Source organism: Larimichthys crocea, chromosome XXIV, assembly GCF_000972845.2.
Source record: "Larimichthys crocea isolate SSNF chromosome XXIV, L_crocea_2.0, whole genome shotgun sequence".
NCBI lineage: Eukaryota > Metazoa > Chordata > Actinopteri > Sciaenidae > Larimichthys > Larimichthys crocea.
In genome coordinates this window covers 11435217-11454671 of record NC_040034.1, presented here as the reverse complement: position 1 = coordinate 11454671, position 19455 = coordinate 11435217, and the positions used below count along the sequence as shown (strand labels likewise).

The 19455-nt window shown below is 41.6% G+C and overlaps 1 protein-coding gene across 2 annotated transcripts; it reads left to right on the top strand.

Moving 5' to 3' along the window:
• Window positions 1–11878, top strand: LOC113744631 (proline-rich membrane anchor 1-like). 2 transcript variants are annotated; one of them, XM_027275242.1, is made up of 5 exons: window positions 1–1128; window positions 1916–2057; window positions 4237–4369; window positions 10050–10126; window positions 11158–11878. In XM_027275242.1, the coding sequence occupies exons 1-5, from the start codon at window positions 847–849 to the stop codon at window positions 11193–11195; spliced, it is 672 nt and encodes a 223-aa protein (XP_027131043.1). In that variant the 5' UTR covers window positions 1–846; the 3' UTR covers window positions 11196–11878. The 2 variants fall into 2 exon arrangements, with proteins under 2 accessions (XP_027131043.1, XP_027131044.1); XM_027275243.1 differs by having other exon boundaries at window positions 2–1128; window positions 11161–11878.
• The last annotated feature ends 7577 nt before the right edge of the window (window positions 11879–19455 follow it).

Below are 19455 nucleotides of genomic sequence, written 5' to 3'. Positions count from 1 at the left end.
TCCATTTGAATTTGCACTCTGACCTACATCATCACCTCTTATATCGATGTAATGGTGCAAAGGTGATATTGGGAAGGATTAAAAATGAACATCAAATATATAATGTCTTTGTTAAGCAGTAAATGCCAGGTTGCATAATTGATGTTTATGTCAGCGTACTTTGGGACATTGGAGTGTTCTAGCAGGCACACAGCACATCCAACATGGGTAATGTTTTCAGTCGGTAGGCGTCTTGCACTCGCTCCTCTTCTCTCCACTTGACTTTAATTCGGTCGCGTCATCCTTACAGACTCGCCTCCACGCATTGTGGGCTTATACTTTCTGCCTGGACCACTATATATAAAAAGAAATAAAACAAACAAAACAGAGAATGGAGGGAGGGCTGAAGCGGAGCGTGAATTTATTTGAGCACGCTGTCAGGATTGAGCTGATGTGAGCGCTGCATCAAGTGCGCGGTGGTGATGCTCCAGTATAAAATAGTCCGCTGTGTTTTGGCACAGAGGGCGATGCATCAGTTTAACCCTCGGCTCTGCCCTCCGGACTCGCCCATACAGTATTCAGCCTAGATAAGTTGAGGGGATGTGTGATCTTATTGTGAGGAATCCTGCCGAGGAGCTCTCTGTTCGTCTGTTTGTTTCTTCAACTTCGATGGCTTGAGTGGCCCATTTGCACTCATGCTTGCAGCCGAGGAGGGATGTAAGGTACGGGCCATCTACCGCCCTCACATTGCACGGAGTACCGGCGTGATTAAGGTCGCTATCTGAGTGCCAGTAAGAAAAGAAAAAACTACTTTCCGAGATGTGAATTATCGAGATTTGCTACTCATTCCACCGGCTCACTTGTCCTATGCTATCGACAACGGGATTTCAAGAGGAAAATGATTGTGGCATAAACTATTTCTGGAGACGCTTGTCACAGATATCGCCGCTGAAGTGGACAGAGTGGATGGTTATTTCCCAAACTGTTCAAGCCTATGAATATTGCATTCATTTGTTGGAAACGCTGCCTAGTGTCTTCGAGAACAGCGCAGGAGGAATGCTGGTCCAAGATCTAATGTCATTTACTTTGAGCTTTTGGCCTTTTTTCTTTGGTCATTGTCTTCTCTCACTGTTTTTACTTTCATGCCAGGTAAGCACCAAATTCAGCTGACTATTTACGCATGAGAAGGGGTTACACGAATGTAGCTGGAGTTTGATTTACTGATGGATTATGGATAAGAAGTGTTTAACAGATTATATTTTTAAACAGCCTATGCACTTGATATGCTGCAGTTATTAATATTGCATGTGTGTTTACACAGGATGTTAGGGGCACCAGTCCAGGGCATCACCTGTGTTTAGGGAATACTGACAGGCATGCATTAGTGGAGTTTCTACTAAGGCAGGAGAAATACACAGAGAGACACTCAGCTCTCTTGCAGTGGGAACATGGAGAAGCCAACTGTGTTTAAATGATAACAACATTCAGTTATCCCACCAGGATCTCTGCAGCAGGCATATGTTACTGATGAGTATTCTAACCTCTGCCCCACGCTGCTGCCTACAGATAATGGTGAGCTGTTGTTCACACGCACACAGTGTTGCGAGGGTTCATGTTGAATGTTATCATCTTGAGTTTCCAAGTCAACCCACGCACACTCCTGGGGGCAGCCTGCTGCCCACTCTCGGTGGGTGGTTTCTTACAGGATAGACGTGATACTATTCTGCATGTACTATACACAACAGCCCCAGTGACAACACTGGAGCTGTGATATGAAAAGAATGCTGAGAGGATATCCACAGTGTTAAGAGGCTCCTGAGTGTTCAAGCATCTCCATTTGTGCTGCACAGCGTTGTGCTGATGGTATACTCTTGTGAGTAAATGCAGTGAAGGGGGGCTCCTCAGTCATTTCATTGTCTCTCTTTCACTCCATAAGGGAGAACTTCAGAGGTCATGCTCACGGACTGTGGCGGAGAAAGTTAGTGAACAGTGCCAGCTGGCATGCCAGTGTCAAAGATACCCTCCCCTTCCTCCTCCGCCGCCTCCACCGCCTCCCCCACGGTTACTGGGCACCACAGGTAAGTACTCTCAGCTCACCGTCCCAGTTTTCACACCTGTCTCACTCCAAGTCTTTCTGTCTCGCTTTCAGTCTGCTCTCGCCCCATAGTTGGATCTCATTCCTAGCTAGACACAGGTGTTAAGCAACTGGCTTGTCTGGAAAACCATTCTTGTTTTCAAGTGTTTCTTTAAAAAAAGAAAGAAAAATATACCGTACACACCCCTGAGATTGATGTGTGAGGGCCTGTGCATGGACACAGTTTTTGCATGTGCGCCTCTGTGCGTGTGATAGAGCCAGCAGGATGTTGACAGCTGAACACAGGACTAATTTATGCTGGGTCTGACCTTGGGGAGTACCCAGCTGCTTGTGAAATCCATGCCTGCTGGGCTGCCAAGCTCAGTGGTTCAGTGGTAGGGTTTCCCCCTGGAGGACCTCTGATTAAAACAGATGAGTTAATTAAATTAGCTTTAATTTGATAGAGATAAGAGGCTAATTACCCAGCCCAGTAGTTCCAGTTTCATTCTGAAGTTAACCTGCCAGCAATAAGGATATTTTTATGTGTGTGTTAGTGCTTGTATGTAAAAAGCACATACAGCAAACCTGTGTGGATCCGCTGCCTGTTGAAGTTTTCCCCTATGACCCTTCCTCTCTCGTCCCACTCTGAGATGGTAAACCACTCACAGAGAGGAGAACATATTTTACCAGCATGCTCGCTGAAACTTAATATGATTTGTATTTACTCTCAAGCATTTTAATGAACAGTGTACTGAAATATGGGACAGGCGTTGCTGATGATGCAGCCATTCTGAGCTATTACTGTGACTCTTTAGAATCACTCACCCTGAGCCCTTTATATTATGAGCAGGAAGGGGTACTTAATCATTAAAGTCTCAACAGACAGCAGTGAAAAGGTTTGAATCAATCAGTTCCAGTGATTTTTTTTCCCGTCTGGTCAATTTAAATGGACCTTTTTCCCTCCTGACTCACCATGTGAGCTACCTATGAACTGAGAGTTATAGACCCTTCTGTGAATGTTGGTCACTGCATAAATGCTGCCAGGACCATCTGACTCTAAGCTAAGGCGGGGGGGTTGAATGCCCAACGCATGAGTGGACTGCTACATCTAGAGTGTTTAAAGCTTCTATAAACAGCAGTGTATCATGATAGATATGATAAGCAGGCAAATTTTTATTCCTTTTCAGCTTCACACAGAAATGTTTGGAGAGGGTGGAGACACTATGAATAATTCACTTTAAGGGAGTTTTTTTTCCTTCAGTCCTCCGTTTAATCTATACAGGCGCATAATTATCATTTTATCACTTCAGTACCCCAATTTCCAGAACGGTTAGGGTTGAAATTTTGCTTTAAACTGTAGTCTTTGAAAATGGAATGAATATGCTAACGTGAAAAACTAGGACAATGACTGAGACCTTATCTAAAAAAGTGAAAAATTGCCAATCTTAAGTAAGTCTGTGTGGTGAAATTGTTTCCGAAGTCCTTCAAAGGCGTGTGCTTTATCACAACGAAGTATATCTTTACCGCTGACTGAATTAAACCCTATAGCCATTGACAAAATGTAGGATTAAAATGGAAGTTTGGCTGAGAGGAGCTTTTAAATTCATGCAGTATTGGAGAGAGCCATATGAGCTTCAAAGAAATGTGCTGTGTTGGAAAATAGTCTACAGCATTACCATTTGTTGCTATGATGTAAATCCTACCCCTCATTCATAACGAAATAACTGTAAATGTATGGATGTATAGACAGATAGATCAAATGCTGCAGAAAGTGAGGAGGTAAGTGGATAACACACATCAAGTTGCTGATGTACATGATGTTATTTAACATTCACATTTAGAAGTGATCTTACTCCATGGATCTAATGTGGGCAGGAGGAAGAGGTTCCTGCAACAGTAATTGGTGTGGACAAGAGTGCTGGTGTAAGAAAGGCTGACCGGACCTTAAATGATTCATGGTGTTGGGTTGGATATCTTTGAACATTGAACCTAAGACCTACAGAACAGCCAAGGGCACAGTGCTTTCCTTACTCAATGAGCAAGGAGTAAAATCACCTTTATGCTGCTCTGATGCTGCTATTGTGTTGTATTTTTCTAATTTATTTCGGGAAAACGTGTTCTATTCATTCTTTTCTTCTATGTTCACATCTCTCTTCTCCTACCCCTTTCTTCTTTTTTTCCAGTGATAGAGCCCCAGAAGCCCAAGTTTAGGCCCTGGTGGACAGAGATGGACTTTATAGTGCTTGGAACCGTGGGCTGTGCCTCAGTTGTCTTCCTTCTCTCAGCCATCATCATCTCCTACAAGGCCATCAAAAGGTTGGATGTCATTCCTTTTATTTTCAGTTCAATCTCTCTCTAATAAATCTCTGAGATATTTTAAAGTGATGACAAATTGAAATAGGAACTGTCACTGCAAGGCTACTAAACATATCATCCGTAATTTGACCCATGGGAGGCTGAACTATCTCTCCTGCCTCAGTGTGTGAGGACACAGGAGGCTACAGTGATGTCATCACCCTGCTGGGTCGCACTGAGGTCAGAGGTTAGGTAATGGAAAGGGTTGTAAATGTCAACAAGGAAGATCCACTACACTGAGTCACCAAGTAACATCCTATAACCTAAATTAAGTAATTGAGTGACTTTACGATCCCGTGTTCATTTTAATTTGCATAAGTGTCTAAAGCTTCCAAGAATCACAGCTTGCTTCATGAAAGCGAATGGCAAGCAGAGGAATCCCAAGATGCTGCTGTAGCAGCAGGAACTGTTTTCCCCCATTTGGCTTATTAGAGAAAAGGCTGTGTGAGGTTTTAGCCTGCAGCACAAACCAGACCCAATTCTCTGTGTGACATTCAGGCAGCACGGTGTCACACATGCACTCTGACATCCATGTTAACGTTCACAGACATTTAACAAACACATACACACGTCTGCATCGTGCAAAGCACTGCACATGCACAGAGAGGGGTATGCAGAGGATACTTGTGTGCAGCCATCCATAAACACAGCATCTTTAAATACATACTGTAGATACATCATCTTGGCATATTTACGCACTCTATGAAAGTGTCATAAACATTCTCCCACACACCCATGCATGTGAGAAGAGCCACAGATGCATGCATTAAATTGTTTTATTTATGTGTATTTAAATTGATTTAGTATCACACCTTTATTAAATTTATGGAACTGTATTAAGCATGCGTGCCAGATGTGGCTTTCCTCAGCGCAACTCTGTCTTTAAACAACAAATAGGCACAGTCAGGCAGTGGAAGTAATAGGTGGTTGGCTCAGGAATTCATTATGGCAATTCTCCAGTGCCCTGCGTAGCCAAGGGGCACCTTTTTTAATGCAGCAGTAGGAAAGTGTTGTTGCAAAAGGCTCTATCCCCAAACCCAAGTTATTATTTATGAATTAATTTGCGCAGTCATTCAGTCGCAGGCCACATCTTTTATACATGCAAGCGGGTCGTGTCCTGAAGCTTTGTGGGCTAGAGCCTACAGTCTAGAGACTGCAGACTTTGTGCCACACTGAGTTGCCCTACACTCTGAATGAGGAGGGAAAAATACTCAGGTCCAGCCAGACTACCCTCCTTAGACATTCATCAGTCATCAGCCAATAGGAGAGCAGTCCAGGGGAAAACGTGCTTCTTTTAACATTCGTCAAAGATGCTCTGATTGTCCATCGTTCCTGAGAGGAAACAACCCAGCAAAAAGCCAAGCAAGCAAAGGCAGTAACTGAGCGCCTTAGTCAATAACAATGTGAGAGAGGGTTTGTCGGTGAGAAAAACAGCCAGTTATAGCCCTCTCAGCCCCTCAGTGCTCTGGGCTTTCCCAATGAAAATCAGCTGGCTGAGGGCCAAGGCCAGAGCAGACAGCAGAGGAGCTAGCTCTGCAGGTCCCAGCCCTCCTGGCCTTTTGTTATTTTTTATAATCTTTGTCTGCCAGTCATCTGTCAGGAGCAAAGGGGCTTGAGAGAGAAAAACACTTTCATACAATTGTATACAGCATCCAGAGCACCAGGGAGACTGGTGTGTGCAAGCATAGAGAAGAGGATTCAGACACATGCTGCGTTTCAGTGTTGCTGTGCCATCCAAAGCTAAAGACATGATGCTGCAGTCTAGGCTGTTAGCCATCCAAAAAGCCAAAACAAACAAAACTCAAACCAACTGACTAATGAAGCTAGATGCCTTTTCTAATCACTTACCACTCTGGGAGACTTGTCCAAAGACAGATAATACATCACAGCTGGTCCCACCCAAGAGCAATTCAGGATATCCAAAATACCAACCACGGATACAATAAAAGGAAAATAATTGTCAGGCAAAATTTAAATCCAATATTTACTAATACATTATTTATCTCGTCTGTTTAATTTTAAAATGACTATAACAGCAACATCAAAACTGTTGACAGATTTTTACAGTCTGTTTCTTAATGCTTTTTCTTTGAACCGTAGCATGTTATCTAATTTCCAGATGGCTGGAGTAATAGTAAACAGCTCAACACATGTCCCAATTTCGTCATGATCCATTCCCCAAACTTCAAACAGGAACGTGTGCTGTGATTGCACAGCTTTGATATGAAATATTCATCTAACCTGTGAGGTGTTGTGTTGCCACCTGCCATGTGCCAACAGCACAGCATCTATTATTGAAGACCTGGGTAGAGGTTGGTCTGAGACCCCAGTACTACACCCTGTGAGGTGGCTAAAAGCGACATGGTCAGCCTGAGCAGAGATTACATCCTCGAAGAAATAAATAGGGCCAAAGCACTTTCCAGCAGGCTATAGATCACCAGTGGCAAGCAGCATTTCACCACCTAATTTCAAGAAGAATTCAAAGACTGGCTGTAAACAATGCCATCTGTCCCATTGAGAAAACTTTAGTATATCCCATTCCTCTAGCTCCAGCCAACTGGCCAATCATCTCCCCTGCAGCAGAATCTGTTTCCACACTGGGGCTGGACAGTTTCCTTTTTGAAGCTTTCCTCATGTCCTACAGGGACAGGCAGCATCTGTCCTACATGGCCAGGATATATCCCTGGTGTCCAAAGACATACAACCCCTCCCATCTGACAGAGTCCCACAGCAAGTCTTAGCCATTGCATCACATTTTGTTTACAACTTTGCTTGAGAGTGAGCTCACATCACTTCCAGCAACATCATAGTTACCGAATGCAGTCATTCTTTATCATCTTTCTCATATGTGATATTAACACAAAAATCATCATCAATCTGAGACTATAAAATGACCAAGAAATCTTATAGATGTGATTAAAGATGATTTATAAGACTTACAACAAGACTAAGAGTCTACAGCTACAGTATGTTAGTGGTCCTGCGAGGCTGTACACAATGGTGCTTTGAGGTAAATGCAATCCTAACATGCTCACAGTGATGCTGCTTACCCTGATGTTAAAGAGGTGTGTTGTTAATCATTTTCACTATCCCAGTTTTGACTGTTAACATTTTCTAATCAGCACTAAACACAAAATACAGCAGAGGCTGGGAATATCTTTAGTTTTGCAGGGATTTGGTCATAAATGAAAGTATTGGACAAACTGAAATAATGAACGTCGGGTCAAAATGGAAAGTTAATGGTATCGCCAAAGTTATTACAATTTATTCTAAGGGGAACAAGAAAGTTTGTACTAAATTTCATAGCAATCCGTCCAATAGAGGACAACATTTCCATAAGAATAACAAATGTAAACTAATGGGGATGCTAGAGAAAATAGTCATGGGATCAGTGGCAATGGCAGAGTCATGTCGCATTGCTAAGAATTACAGTGGATGCCATACTGAGAGTGTTTATTATTTAGATAGACCGCACTGTAATTTGTTTTCCATTGAGATGAAACAATTTAAAGACTGTTAATGATCCTATGACAGAGTGAGAGTTTTACTGATCAGGATTTCCAAGGAGCTCAGATGAATACAAGAGGTAGAGGGGTGGAGGTGGCTCACAGAGCTGAACTGACAGCTGAAAAACAGCCTGGACAGGACCAATTTTAAAAACCTGACAGCAATAAGATGATTGTTAAATAGGTGTGGCGATATCAGATTGGTTTATGTGCATGAGAGCAAGAAAAAAAGACAGCTGGCAAATTGAGTTGACAGCAAGGGGGAAATGAACATGTGCAAGAAAAGTAGGCTACACATCATAATTTAACCTCTGAAGGAATATTCATATCAACTGTGTTATATTCTAGAGAAACATCAATATCTTTTATGGTCTCAGATTGATTATGATTCAGCAAATGTCTGTACAAATAGATATGGAGGCATTAACTGTAATGCAGTTCAATGAATCTGAATTCAGTTTATTCCCAAGTGGGGGAATTTGCCCTGGTGTCTTGGTACGTTAACAGTAAACATAGTAAGTAGAAAAATATAAAGAAAAATGAAAATCAAATACTAGTAAGTCAGGAAGCATAAACAGAAATTTGGAAATAATATATGGTGGAATATAATATCATTTATGTATTAGGCCTAAAATAAATGCTACAGTTTTCAAGCTCACAATGTATGCATGCGTGATGCATTTCTTTTTACTGAGATGTTGATTCAACTCAACGATAAGGTTTTAAGTACATGTACATAGAACAGAAACAGAATCAAGCCACAGAACAAATATAACTCAGTAACTCAATAACAACAACACAAAATTGCGGTCCAAGTCTTGGGAGGCTTTATATACAGCATATGGCAGAAACTGACTATAATATGTATAACTTTAGTGTATACTTATCTCAATATATGAATTTTAGTTTTTATTACCTTTGAATGAACCTTTAATATATCTACAGATGCCGTGGGTCCTCCTCCATGGAGTCCACCATATTGCATTGTCATATTTCTACAGCAGCCCCTAGCTGAAAAGAACACCACAAATAAAGCACTTCAATGTTTTTGTGCATTTAACAGCCAGTAGTTTCGCTATTGCCCTTGAAAGAGGAGGGTGATCCTCTAAAGGTCCAGTGTGTGCGATTTTGTGAGGAGGTCCATTGGCAGAATATGTCAGAAATTGAATATTATTGTCATTATTATTATTTGAAAATAAGGCTCATTGTTAGTTACCAAAGAATGAGCCTTTTGTTGAATTCTGTTGAACGGCCATGTTACTACAGGAGTCCAGGACAGACAAACCCAACAATGGCTCTGAATAGTGTCTTCAGTATGTTTTTTTTGCAAGGTTGTTGCATTGAATTGCATTATATCGTGTATCAGAAACCCTGTAAGACTTCCTTTTCTGCATGATTCAAGAAAAGGGAAAAAGATTTGTGCTGCTCTAGACTGGGAATGACTCCGCACCAAATTTGGAAAGCTTTCACATAGAGCACTGAGACAGTGAGCTAAGATGTCGCTCAAGGGTCCTCTGTGCCAATGAAGGCACTGTACAGTGTTGAGTGGGACAATGACTGTACTAACTGTATTCAGGTCTGTCTCTGCGTTACATAAGCAGCTGAGGGGGTCAGTGCAGAAGCCACAGTACACTGGACAAATATAATAACCACAAAGGCACCGGGGAGTGCATGAAATGGGCTGTATTGAGTGATACTGCTCCTTACAGGCCAGTAGTAGCAAGAGGATCATATATTTCACACCAGAACATAGTCATAAAAATATTAGTATGAGTATTACACCACAGCCAGTGTTCAGGGGGAATTTCACAGGATGTATCGATGTTATTTCCAAGTTGTTTTGACAGCCACATACAGACTCATTACTTAGAGGAATGGTTGCATCTACCAGTCAGAGAAGGTAATTGCCTCATCCCCTGTGTTGCAATGTATCCATGCCTCCTGTCTTCTTGTAAAAAGTGACCTTTGAACACTGAGGTTATTAGAAAGGACTGCAGAGACCAGAGCAGTCTGTGAAATCAAATCAGCCTAAAGGTTAAATCTAGAAACTCTGTTTAATTACATGGCCTGTAGCTAATGTCACATCTCTCTTGTCAAGGATTTTGTCCTCACTTTATGAAAATGTTTATTCGCAGGAAACCACTACGAAAAGAAGAGAACGGGACAAGTCGTGGGGAATATGCCATGAGCATCCGTAACAAGAAGGCCATGGGTACGAACAACACTGTGGTATAGACTGTCTCCTGGTAGAAGCAAGTGACATCACATTACTGTCTCTCACCTTTCCCACCACCAAACACAACAATCCCATCTCACCCAGAATGCAACTGGGTTTTACCCAAGGTTTTCAAATAGGTAAAGCTTCCCTCTTTGCTTGGCATGTTGCCTGGACTGAAGACGGCGTTCAGCTCAAGAAGAGCTGTAAAAGATGGAAGGAAAAAATCAAGACTGAAAGGATGGAGTAAAAGTCCATAAACCCCCATGGTGTTGAACATTATGCTCTTAGTAACAGCAAGTGTTGCTGACAGGCTGGTTGGCTGCTGGCTGGAGAGGGACTGTCTGCCAGTCTGCCGCAGATCCAGACCTCACACACTGTTGACATCTGCAACGGAGCAACAGACAATACAGCAGCCCTGCAGTCCCATGGGCGGCCAGGCAGGACAGCCCATCACACATAATAAATAAGTGCATGCAGTTTTTACAGAGAATGCAACATTTTTATATTCCAATCCACACACTATCCATCTTTTGTTCTCCATTTTTGAGACAGGCATGATGTTACTGTCGGTTCTGTCTCTGAGATATGGATTCATCTGACTATGCAATTTAAAGAAATCCATATCATGGAAATAAAGAGGAACAACGACATTAACATGGGACATTTTAGTTATTTTACCATGCCAAAAATGCCACCGAAGACTTCGGCTCAATGTAATATACTATTTCAGTCATTGATCGATTTATTTGACTCTATTTAATTATCTACCTTTGAATTTATTTTTCTACTTAAAGAAAAATAACTGTCTTGTAAGTTATTCACATCTTTACAAATATTGAACATCTTGATAAATTAATTTTATTTCTTTATAGCTCTGTTTTTAAGTGAATAATTCATCTGTGATGCTCTGATGCTTTAAGCCTGCTGTCAGTTTGTTGAGACACTGATGCAGAAAATGCATTAGCTCGATGCCTTCAGCCGTGTTTTGTTTGAATCTGACAATCTTCATTTTTCTATCTGTCAAGAAGGGCTTAGCCCTTTGCTTTACAAACAGGGGACATGAGCCCAGGGCTGACCTTGTGACTGGTGAGAGACAGGAGAATGAGCCAATAGCCAGAGATCATGTTGCACAGAGGGTGGCCTCAGCAGGGATGTGTGTGACTCAGTGCTGTTACAGGCGTCCTCCACAGCCCCACTGGAAAAACACACCTGAGCTGAACTGGAGCATCACTCAACGCTGCTCTATTGTTGTTTTTTTGTTGTTGTTGTTTTTTTTTTACATTAAATCTGTGTATGCGCGCGATGGGGTCTGATGAGTGTATTCGGTGAGAGTGGGTTGTTCTCTGTGGCTGTCAGTTAAGTATAGATTTTGGCTAAACTGTGCAAAAACACAAGCTTGCATCTAAACATGCACAGGTTATTAGCTAACAGTATAACTCAACATGTACCTATATGAGAGAAATGATGGATGCATGAATGTAAATATTGATATTTAAATATCTGCCTTCTGGACTGTTAATGTACAGTGTAACAGAACATGTTTATACATAGTAAAACAGTGTGCTACCATTTGAAATTATGTCAATGTTGTTATGGAGCAAGCCATTAATGTATATATGGCAATTAATAGTACACAATTTGTGCATTATACCAAACAGATAGAAAGATGTGCATAAATTAATTTCATTGCTGAGTTTTTCATTTGTAAATAAAGCTGTACATACCAACAGAGCTATTGTGTTTAAAGAGATGTATGTGCAGAAATCCGTTGTTATCATACTGCAGATAAACTGGCCCATATGTGGCGAAGGTGAAAAAAGTGAGACTGTTATATTTAGCCTGTGCCCACCCTGCACTGTGCTGTGTTCTGCCGTTCATGTCTTGGAGGACATCTTCTCAGTCTGTCTCCTACATTGTATCTTTAATGAACTGCGATTATTAAGCGTATTCTACTCCATGGGGCTTAATGACGCAAATGAGAAAAGTTATACGTTACATATTGTGTTAAGTCTGGGCTCAATCAATAATAATGTGACAGAGGAAATCATGGATGTGCGTGAACGATTTCTGCAGCTAAAGCAAGAACAGAAGTTGCTATAACAAAAAAGAAGAGAATATATTCAAAACACCTCTGTGAAACAGAGACATTAAATCAAATAGACATTTTTCTGTTTCTAATTTAATTTGCACATTACATTACATTAACTGCAGTTAATGATGTGAAACAAACTATGGGACAAACCTGGCTGATGCAGAGGTGCACTGAAGAGGAATGTCCACAAATTACAATGTGAATGAGGGACCATAGAGTAGTTTGCCTTCCCTGCTTTAGATGTGCCATTTGATAGTAATGTCAATGGACAGTCTGAGCAATTTAAACATTCATGCATTGTCCAGCCAAGTCACTGGATTTTACTGTAATAAAAGCAATGTGACAGCACGAGGCGAGGAAGCAGGGATTGTCTCTGTCTCAACCAGTTTTATGAGGCTTTCTGAAGGTACTTCTAGAGAGCAAAAGAACGGTGGTACACAGATTCTTAGAAATTTGGGTTCGGTACAAAACTACTGGATATTTTCATCTGTTACAGCCTGTATGAGATAATCTCTCTCAACCTGCTCCTAAATCAAGGAATGTCACCACTGCAAGCACCTGGTGATACACACCATGCTGGTGCACAAGTACACTGTGCGTGTGTCTGAGAGAGAGAGCTCACACAGTGCTTTCTCAGCTGACCTTCACAATCTTTGAGGACCCACTCTCTCTGCCTGAGAGGCCTTTGGTCAGTGTTAATTACCCTCACTACCTCCAGCTGCCTGCTCATCAGGTCAGTGCTCCCATATGGTCCTCCAGGAGGCAGCAGGCAGGGGCGGGGAAAGTGCTGGATACCTGTGGGACTCTGATTACATAAGCTGCTGCTAATGAGAGAGGTTCTCTGGAAAAGGGCTGTGAGTTCAAACGATCACAACGGTGGCAGTGGCTGACAGGTGCAACTCCAGAGCAACGGGGACTTGATTAAACACACACACATACACACACACACACACGTGCATGCTGGGACACATGCACATACACACCTGCATCCATCATCACTTTAATACACACAGAGGCACACAGCAGGAAAGTTGCTCTTTGATGAGCCAAGACTGAAGGTTGATGAGAAGGGGCACTGCAGCCTGATTCAGCTCGCTTGAGGTCACCGGGGAGTGTGTGCGTGTGTGTTGTGGGTGGTGCATTTGTGTGTGGGTGGTGCATTTGTGTGTGCGTGTGTGTGTGTGTGTGTGTGTGTGTGTGTGTTCATTAGTCACATTTAGTGATATCATTGATTCATTTGGTGCACACCTCTTAACACTGGTCGTCTTTCAGTGATTAAAAAGCTAAAATTAAAAAAATAAGTCAATCAAATTGGACCTATTGGGCCTATTTTTGTCCAATAAACTAATTTCCTCTTGTAGAATACATTTATATCATCAGATCTAATTCATGTTAAAGCTTGATAATGAAATTCTTGCAGCAGTAAAGATCAAAACAAAGATTAATGTGCTGTTCGGCTTTCTAGCCCTGCTGTCATGTCATCTGTTATTTTCAGACAAGACCTTCGTGGTAATGCGGTTAGACCCCACAACAATCCTTAATCACGACAAACCACATTAGGCCAAAGGTAATTGTGTTTGCTTGGTCTATACGTGGTCCAATCTGTTTCGCTGCTGCCAATGAAGAGGGGGATGGAGAGGATTTTCCACTTTGGGGCGGGGAGTGGGGCACAACCGAATAGTCTTGTTTACCTCCAATGTCTGGCTCCACCTTATCGAGTTACAAAGTTGCTGCTGTAACTCAGATTTGCCCTCTGATTGATGTGAGCTCTCATTGGGAGAGAGGCAGCATGACTGACAGTCTGACAAGGATCTGAGACTGAAGCTGAGTAATGCATGTCATGTCATTTTCCCAGAGACACCTGAGGTTCAGTTTCTTGTCCAGGAGAGTAAACAACAGAGATGATTTTATCGCTCTGCCACATGCATTATGGTAAACTGGACATTTTCCATTATCAGTCAGGACATCAAAGGGCAGTAAATGTCACATTTGAATTTTGAAGCGGTCTGCAATTCATATAAAAAGACAAAGTGTCCAAGCATTTAGAAAAACTCGTACTTTTATTATCCAGCTTGCAACCAAGCAACTTAAAAAGTGATAGAATATGAATGACACGGTGAGAATATCTAGGATTCAACAAGCATTTACTTTCAGACCCTCACTATTACTAACACAGGTCTATAGAAATTCTCTTAGTCATCTACTGACTCAAATCTGTTGAATACAACAGTTAGGCCCCTGATACAATTATCCCACACAAGCTTGCCAAACCTTTAATTATCAGCTCCAGTGCTAGTACTTCAAAATAGCACAGATTTACTGTACATACACAGGTATTAAAACAAAGGTGCTGAAAATGATTCAGTCCAATGAATCCCACACATCATCAGTTTACATAAGAGTCACAGAGTTCAGTTAGAGAGGATGCATGCAGCTCTATGTGTCTGGCCCTGCAGATGCTGGTGGTTCACCTGGTTCTGGATAGCCTGGAGATGCAAATGTGGCGTCACAGAAAGATGCTGATGAGGCAAGGAAGGGAATGTGACAATATTTCAGTTTGAATGATGTTGAGTTGCACTCCTCGCATGGTTTCCATCAAACTAATAACATGAAGACATACTATTTCTACAACCTGAGAGAAAATTTATAGCAAGGAAACTATAATTTTCTCAAACAGAGTTATAGTTTCCTCATAATACCCGAAACAGGAATCAATCCAAAAGTTGAAACTTTTCATATGTACTTTTCATATGAATAAGCACACCACATTTCCAGACCTGTTTTCCTACCTGAGCTAGCCTAAAAGGATCCCCAGTGGAAAAAATAAAGCAGAGCACTCACCACTACATCACTATTGTGGGCCATGAGCTGCAGAATGCTGGGTGTAACCCAACTCCAGAACTCCCGGTTAGTGAGGATGGCGCTGGAGGATGCTGTCTGGTTCTGGTTCTGGTTTAACAGGGATGGAGTAGTGGCTGCCTGCTCGCAGTAGATGGTCCCCAGCTGGACAAACATGAAGGCATGGAACAGAGATCAAGACCAAAACAGAAAAGACCAGTTAGGTTGTCATATATCACATTAATAAAACCTGGGAGGGTTCATTTAAAGGGATATTGTTTCTATTGTTTGTTTCAAACCAATGAGGGATGGGCATACAGAAGGGGGAGCCCTGGCCAAGAGATACTAATCAAGTTCAAACAAGACTTACTTTAAGTGGTTAGTGTGTGCATATCTGCAGTGTAGTCCACTTATGTATTGTCTCATGCATTTCATGGCTGCTGTTGTGCACTATCAGGAACAAAAACAGTTTCTCATTTAGGAGGAAATCACAGTGGGCCCTATCTTTGTTTCTTGCTGTTTTATGAGGCTGATTCTAATAAGATCCAAACACACATCGACTAAAGTCTTACCCCGGGCTGCGTTGAGATCATGTGCTTTTGCATTATCGTAGTTTCTGCTAACCGTGCACTGATAACAAACTGAGAAAGCCCACAGCCAGTTTTAAAACTGGATTCCGGATGAAATTTCATGTGACTGTGTGTGAAGGACATAAAGACAGTATTTTACCTGGACCTGCAGAAGGTCTAACACATTAAAGAGGGACATATGGAACTTATCTTTATCCCGGATGCAAGGAGATAAAGAATGGTGAAAATGTACTGATGCAGCAAGACTGCCTTTTTCTATTATCACTTTCCCTTGCTCATGCTGCGAAGAGAGCATAAACTCTGTAGTCTGAATAGAGGGGAAAGCCCAGGCAGCAAAAGGAGAGGCGGGGAGACAGAGAATAGACAGAGAATAGTGAAGCTGTGCACTCTGCTGCCCTTAAAGCATACTGAACCACTTTAGTACAAGGACAGGGAATTTTTTAAAAATTCCGCAGCCTATATCAAGGCTATACGGGCCATTTATTCAGAGAGCTGCAGGCTACATGATTGATTGCCTCATTCACTCAGTTTGGGGTTGTCTGAGGAGAGACCCTGCAGGTCTATATGTGGTCTGACTGGTCTATCATACTAGAGAGTGCAGCCCTCCCTCTCTCCCTTGTTCTGGAGAGTCAATGGGACCCTATTGTCCTCCTCTCTCTTTTTCTTCCCCATACCTCTCTGTTTAGCTGAAAAGGCAAACTAACAATGGGGTTCTCCTCTCCTGGCCTGTCACCCCACTCCTGTGCTTTTAAAGTGATGGAGAATGAGAAAGAGGAGATGCAAATTGGCATTCATCCCAACATGCAGTGTCCTATTACCTAGACAGTTGGATGAGATGTTTGTCGATCATTTCAGATATTTGACTGATTTATGTAGTTTTTCTACATTTGCAAATGTGCTTTATTCTAGTTCAAGAAGGACACACCTACCCAGGTCACAGGATGACGATCAGTTCCGACCATTGATTTGAACTCCAGCTGGTGTTATGCATCCATTAGGACTGATATGTGGTAATCATTACCACAAAATCCAAAGCAAGTCTTCAGCCATGTGATACTATTTTTGCCAGAACTGAAGGGTGGATATCATCCAAAATTGACCCACCATTGTCTGACTGTGTTGCCATTGTTTTTTGGTGACAGAGATGGTGGTGGTGATGTGTAGTTTACTTGGTGCTAAGAGGTGCCCTGCCACCCAATCAGCAGCATACTACACGTGATATGATCTGGGTCCATTATGTCTGATGTCACATATCCAAGAGGTTCGGCACTGAAGATACCTTCTACCTCATTAAAAAAGGGTAAGTATAACTTCTTCAGGTAGAGCCCCGATACCAGTTACCAGCATTTTGATTGAGCAGGTTTCACGCTGCCTCCAAAGTCAGAAGCTCTGGGTGAGTCAAATTGGAATTTGACTTGGTAGGAGATGTGAATCTACTTTTTTAATTATTTAATTAAATTGTATAACAATAGTTTGTACTATCCAAGCATTGTAAATGTTGTCCAGTGTGGATGAGGCCAGTGGTAGGGTCCATTTTAGGAGACAGCATCTTCAGCCAGCAGCTGGGTGGTACTGATTTGCCAGCCTTGAGAGCCTTCACCTCATGTGGGAAGCTTTGAACTTGACATGTCCGTAGAAGATGGAATTCAGCATCACATCATCAGGTCTAGAATTGGCTAACTCGCCATGCAGTCCTACCCACAAAGAACCAGTGGAAGTGGCTCTCCATTTGAGATGGATACTGGTTACGTGATTCTACTACATGGATAACAACTCTATCCAGTCCAACTCTCTGCGAGAGTCCTTTTTCTCTACTCAGTGACCAATAACTGTGGCTGAAGTGCTTGCATCAGAATGGGCATACTCTTATGGAGCACCAGAGACATTGCAGAAAAGTTCCAGTTCCAGAAAATGTGCATGCTATTTGGTCTTGCGTTTCCCCTGGAACTTCAACTGTGAAGTAAGTGTCTTTGTGCCGGGAAGTAAGTGAGCCTCTGGACCTGGTACCTGGCTTTTCTCTGAATCCTGACATAGCCCCTTCAGTCTGACTATGTTCAATATCTTCGAGGATGACTGGAGGTGGCATAGCAAATCACCAGAGACACACTCAGTGAGTCTGTTAAATGTGCTAAAAGAAAATATGGAAAAAAAAAATGCTGCCAGACACAGCAGTGACAGATGGCTGATGTTTTGGTGTGGTGATATGTGGTACCTTGTCAAAAGCACATGGAAAGTTAAGAACAAAGAAAGTTCCTCAGAACATAGACAGACCATACTTCATCCTTGGACAGCTGGATGATCTGGTTTATCACATCCAGAACTTCCCAGTTTTAAACATTATACAATGGAATTAATAAGGAAGATGTCATTTTCCTGAGGACAATAGTGTACTTTGTCCATATTACTTAGACAAGAAATGTCTTTGTTCTAAAATTAGATTTTTCAGAATTAGATTCTGTTGTTTTGTTTTGCATTAATCCACTTGCATTTGATCTTTTAATATATTTATATAGAGCACCTTAATGTCTTGCCATGTGTTGCCAGATGTTCCCACTAGATGGCAATCTACCTCCTCTATGATACAATCAAGATGGACTGTTACACAGATAGTAAAGGTACATGCAGTTGAGTTCATTTTACCTGAACATTAATATTCCTTAAACGACACAGGGTTTTAAAATCTCTTGTTGCCTGCTATTACTTATGTAATACATTTGGACTCTGTTTGTTTGTAGTACTGCTGATTAAGTATATTGGCAAGAATAATAACATTGAAAGACCATAGCAATCTTATTAAGAGGTTTTCTTATCTGAGTTTAAAAGGGATGTGATGTATGTTCTGGCAGACTGAGCCAGCAGGAAGGAACCAGCAGGATGTAGTGTTTTTTTCTTGTCAGATAATCAATACACGGAGAGACTGTATCAGAGGATGGACAAGCTGGACCAGTGGGTACACTACATGCCCAATCCAGGCTTACACTTCAAAAACTCTGAAATATCTCTGCATCGTATGTGCAAATGTAGTTTTACAGCAGCTGCGATTTTTCCACTCTAAAAGTCATCCACAGCTCTTGTGCATGAGCTCACCCCATTACTGTCTGTGAAGAGCTTTTTGATAGGCAAGCAATGTGATAAAAGCTCAGCTGCAACAAAAGGCTGTTGGGCTTAATGTTCAATCTAATGATCTTAATCCAAAGTTGTTTGAATAGGTGCCTTAGATGCAGTTTTTGTATTTTGAATAAATCTGTGACATAATTGGCTGTCACTTTTGATATTTGAACCACAAGCAAAATACCACCAGATGAACAGAAGTCATTTGGGCACTACAAATGATTGTGAATTTATGTGTACTGACCATAAACACTGCCCGACAATTAAGCTTCAAGCTGGTGAAGTGCCTTTGAGAAAGAAAGATAATGGATCTTTAACAGTTTAAGGAATGGTGATGGGACAACAAAGATCCATGTAGGATACAGAAAGGCAAAGTATTTAAATTGTGTAGGGCTGCAAATACCTGAGGCCATAAAAATATGTCAGAAAATAGTGAAAAATCACCATTTCTTAAATCCCAAGATAACACGTTTAAAGCTTCAATCAGCAGTTCCAATATACCCTTGGTATTCTGTGCAGTTTTCTTGTAGAGTAAATCAAAAATACAAAAATAGTAATTGCTTTAGCTTCATTGTGATCAATTAGGTAACTCATTGTTAGTGATTTGAGTACCAAGTGTAGTTAGTAAAGGGACCTTGTTATGAATGTGGTGATGTAAAAATAATGTAGTGTTTATCAAAGAATTGTTCCAA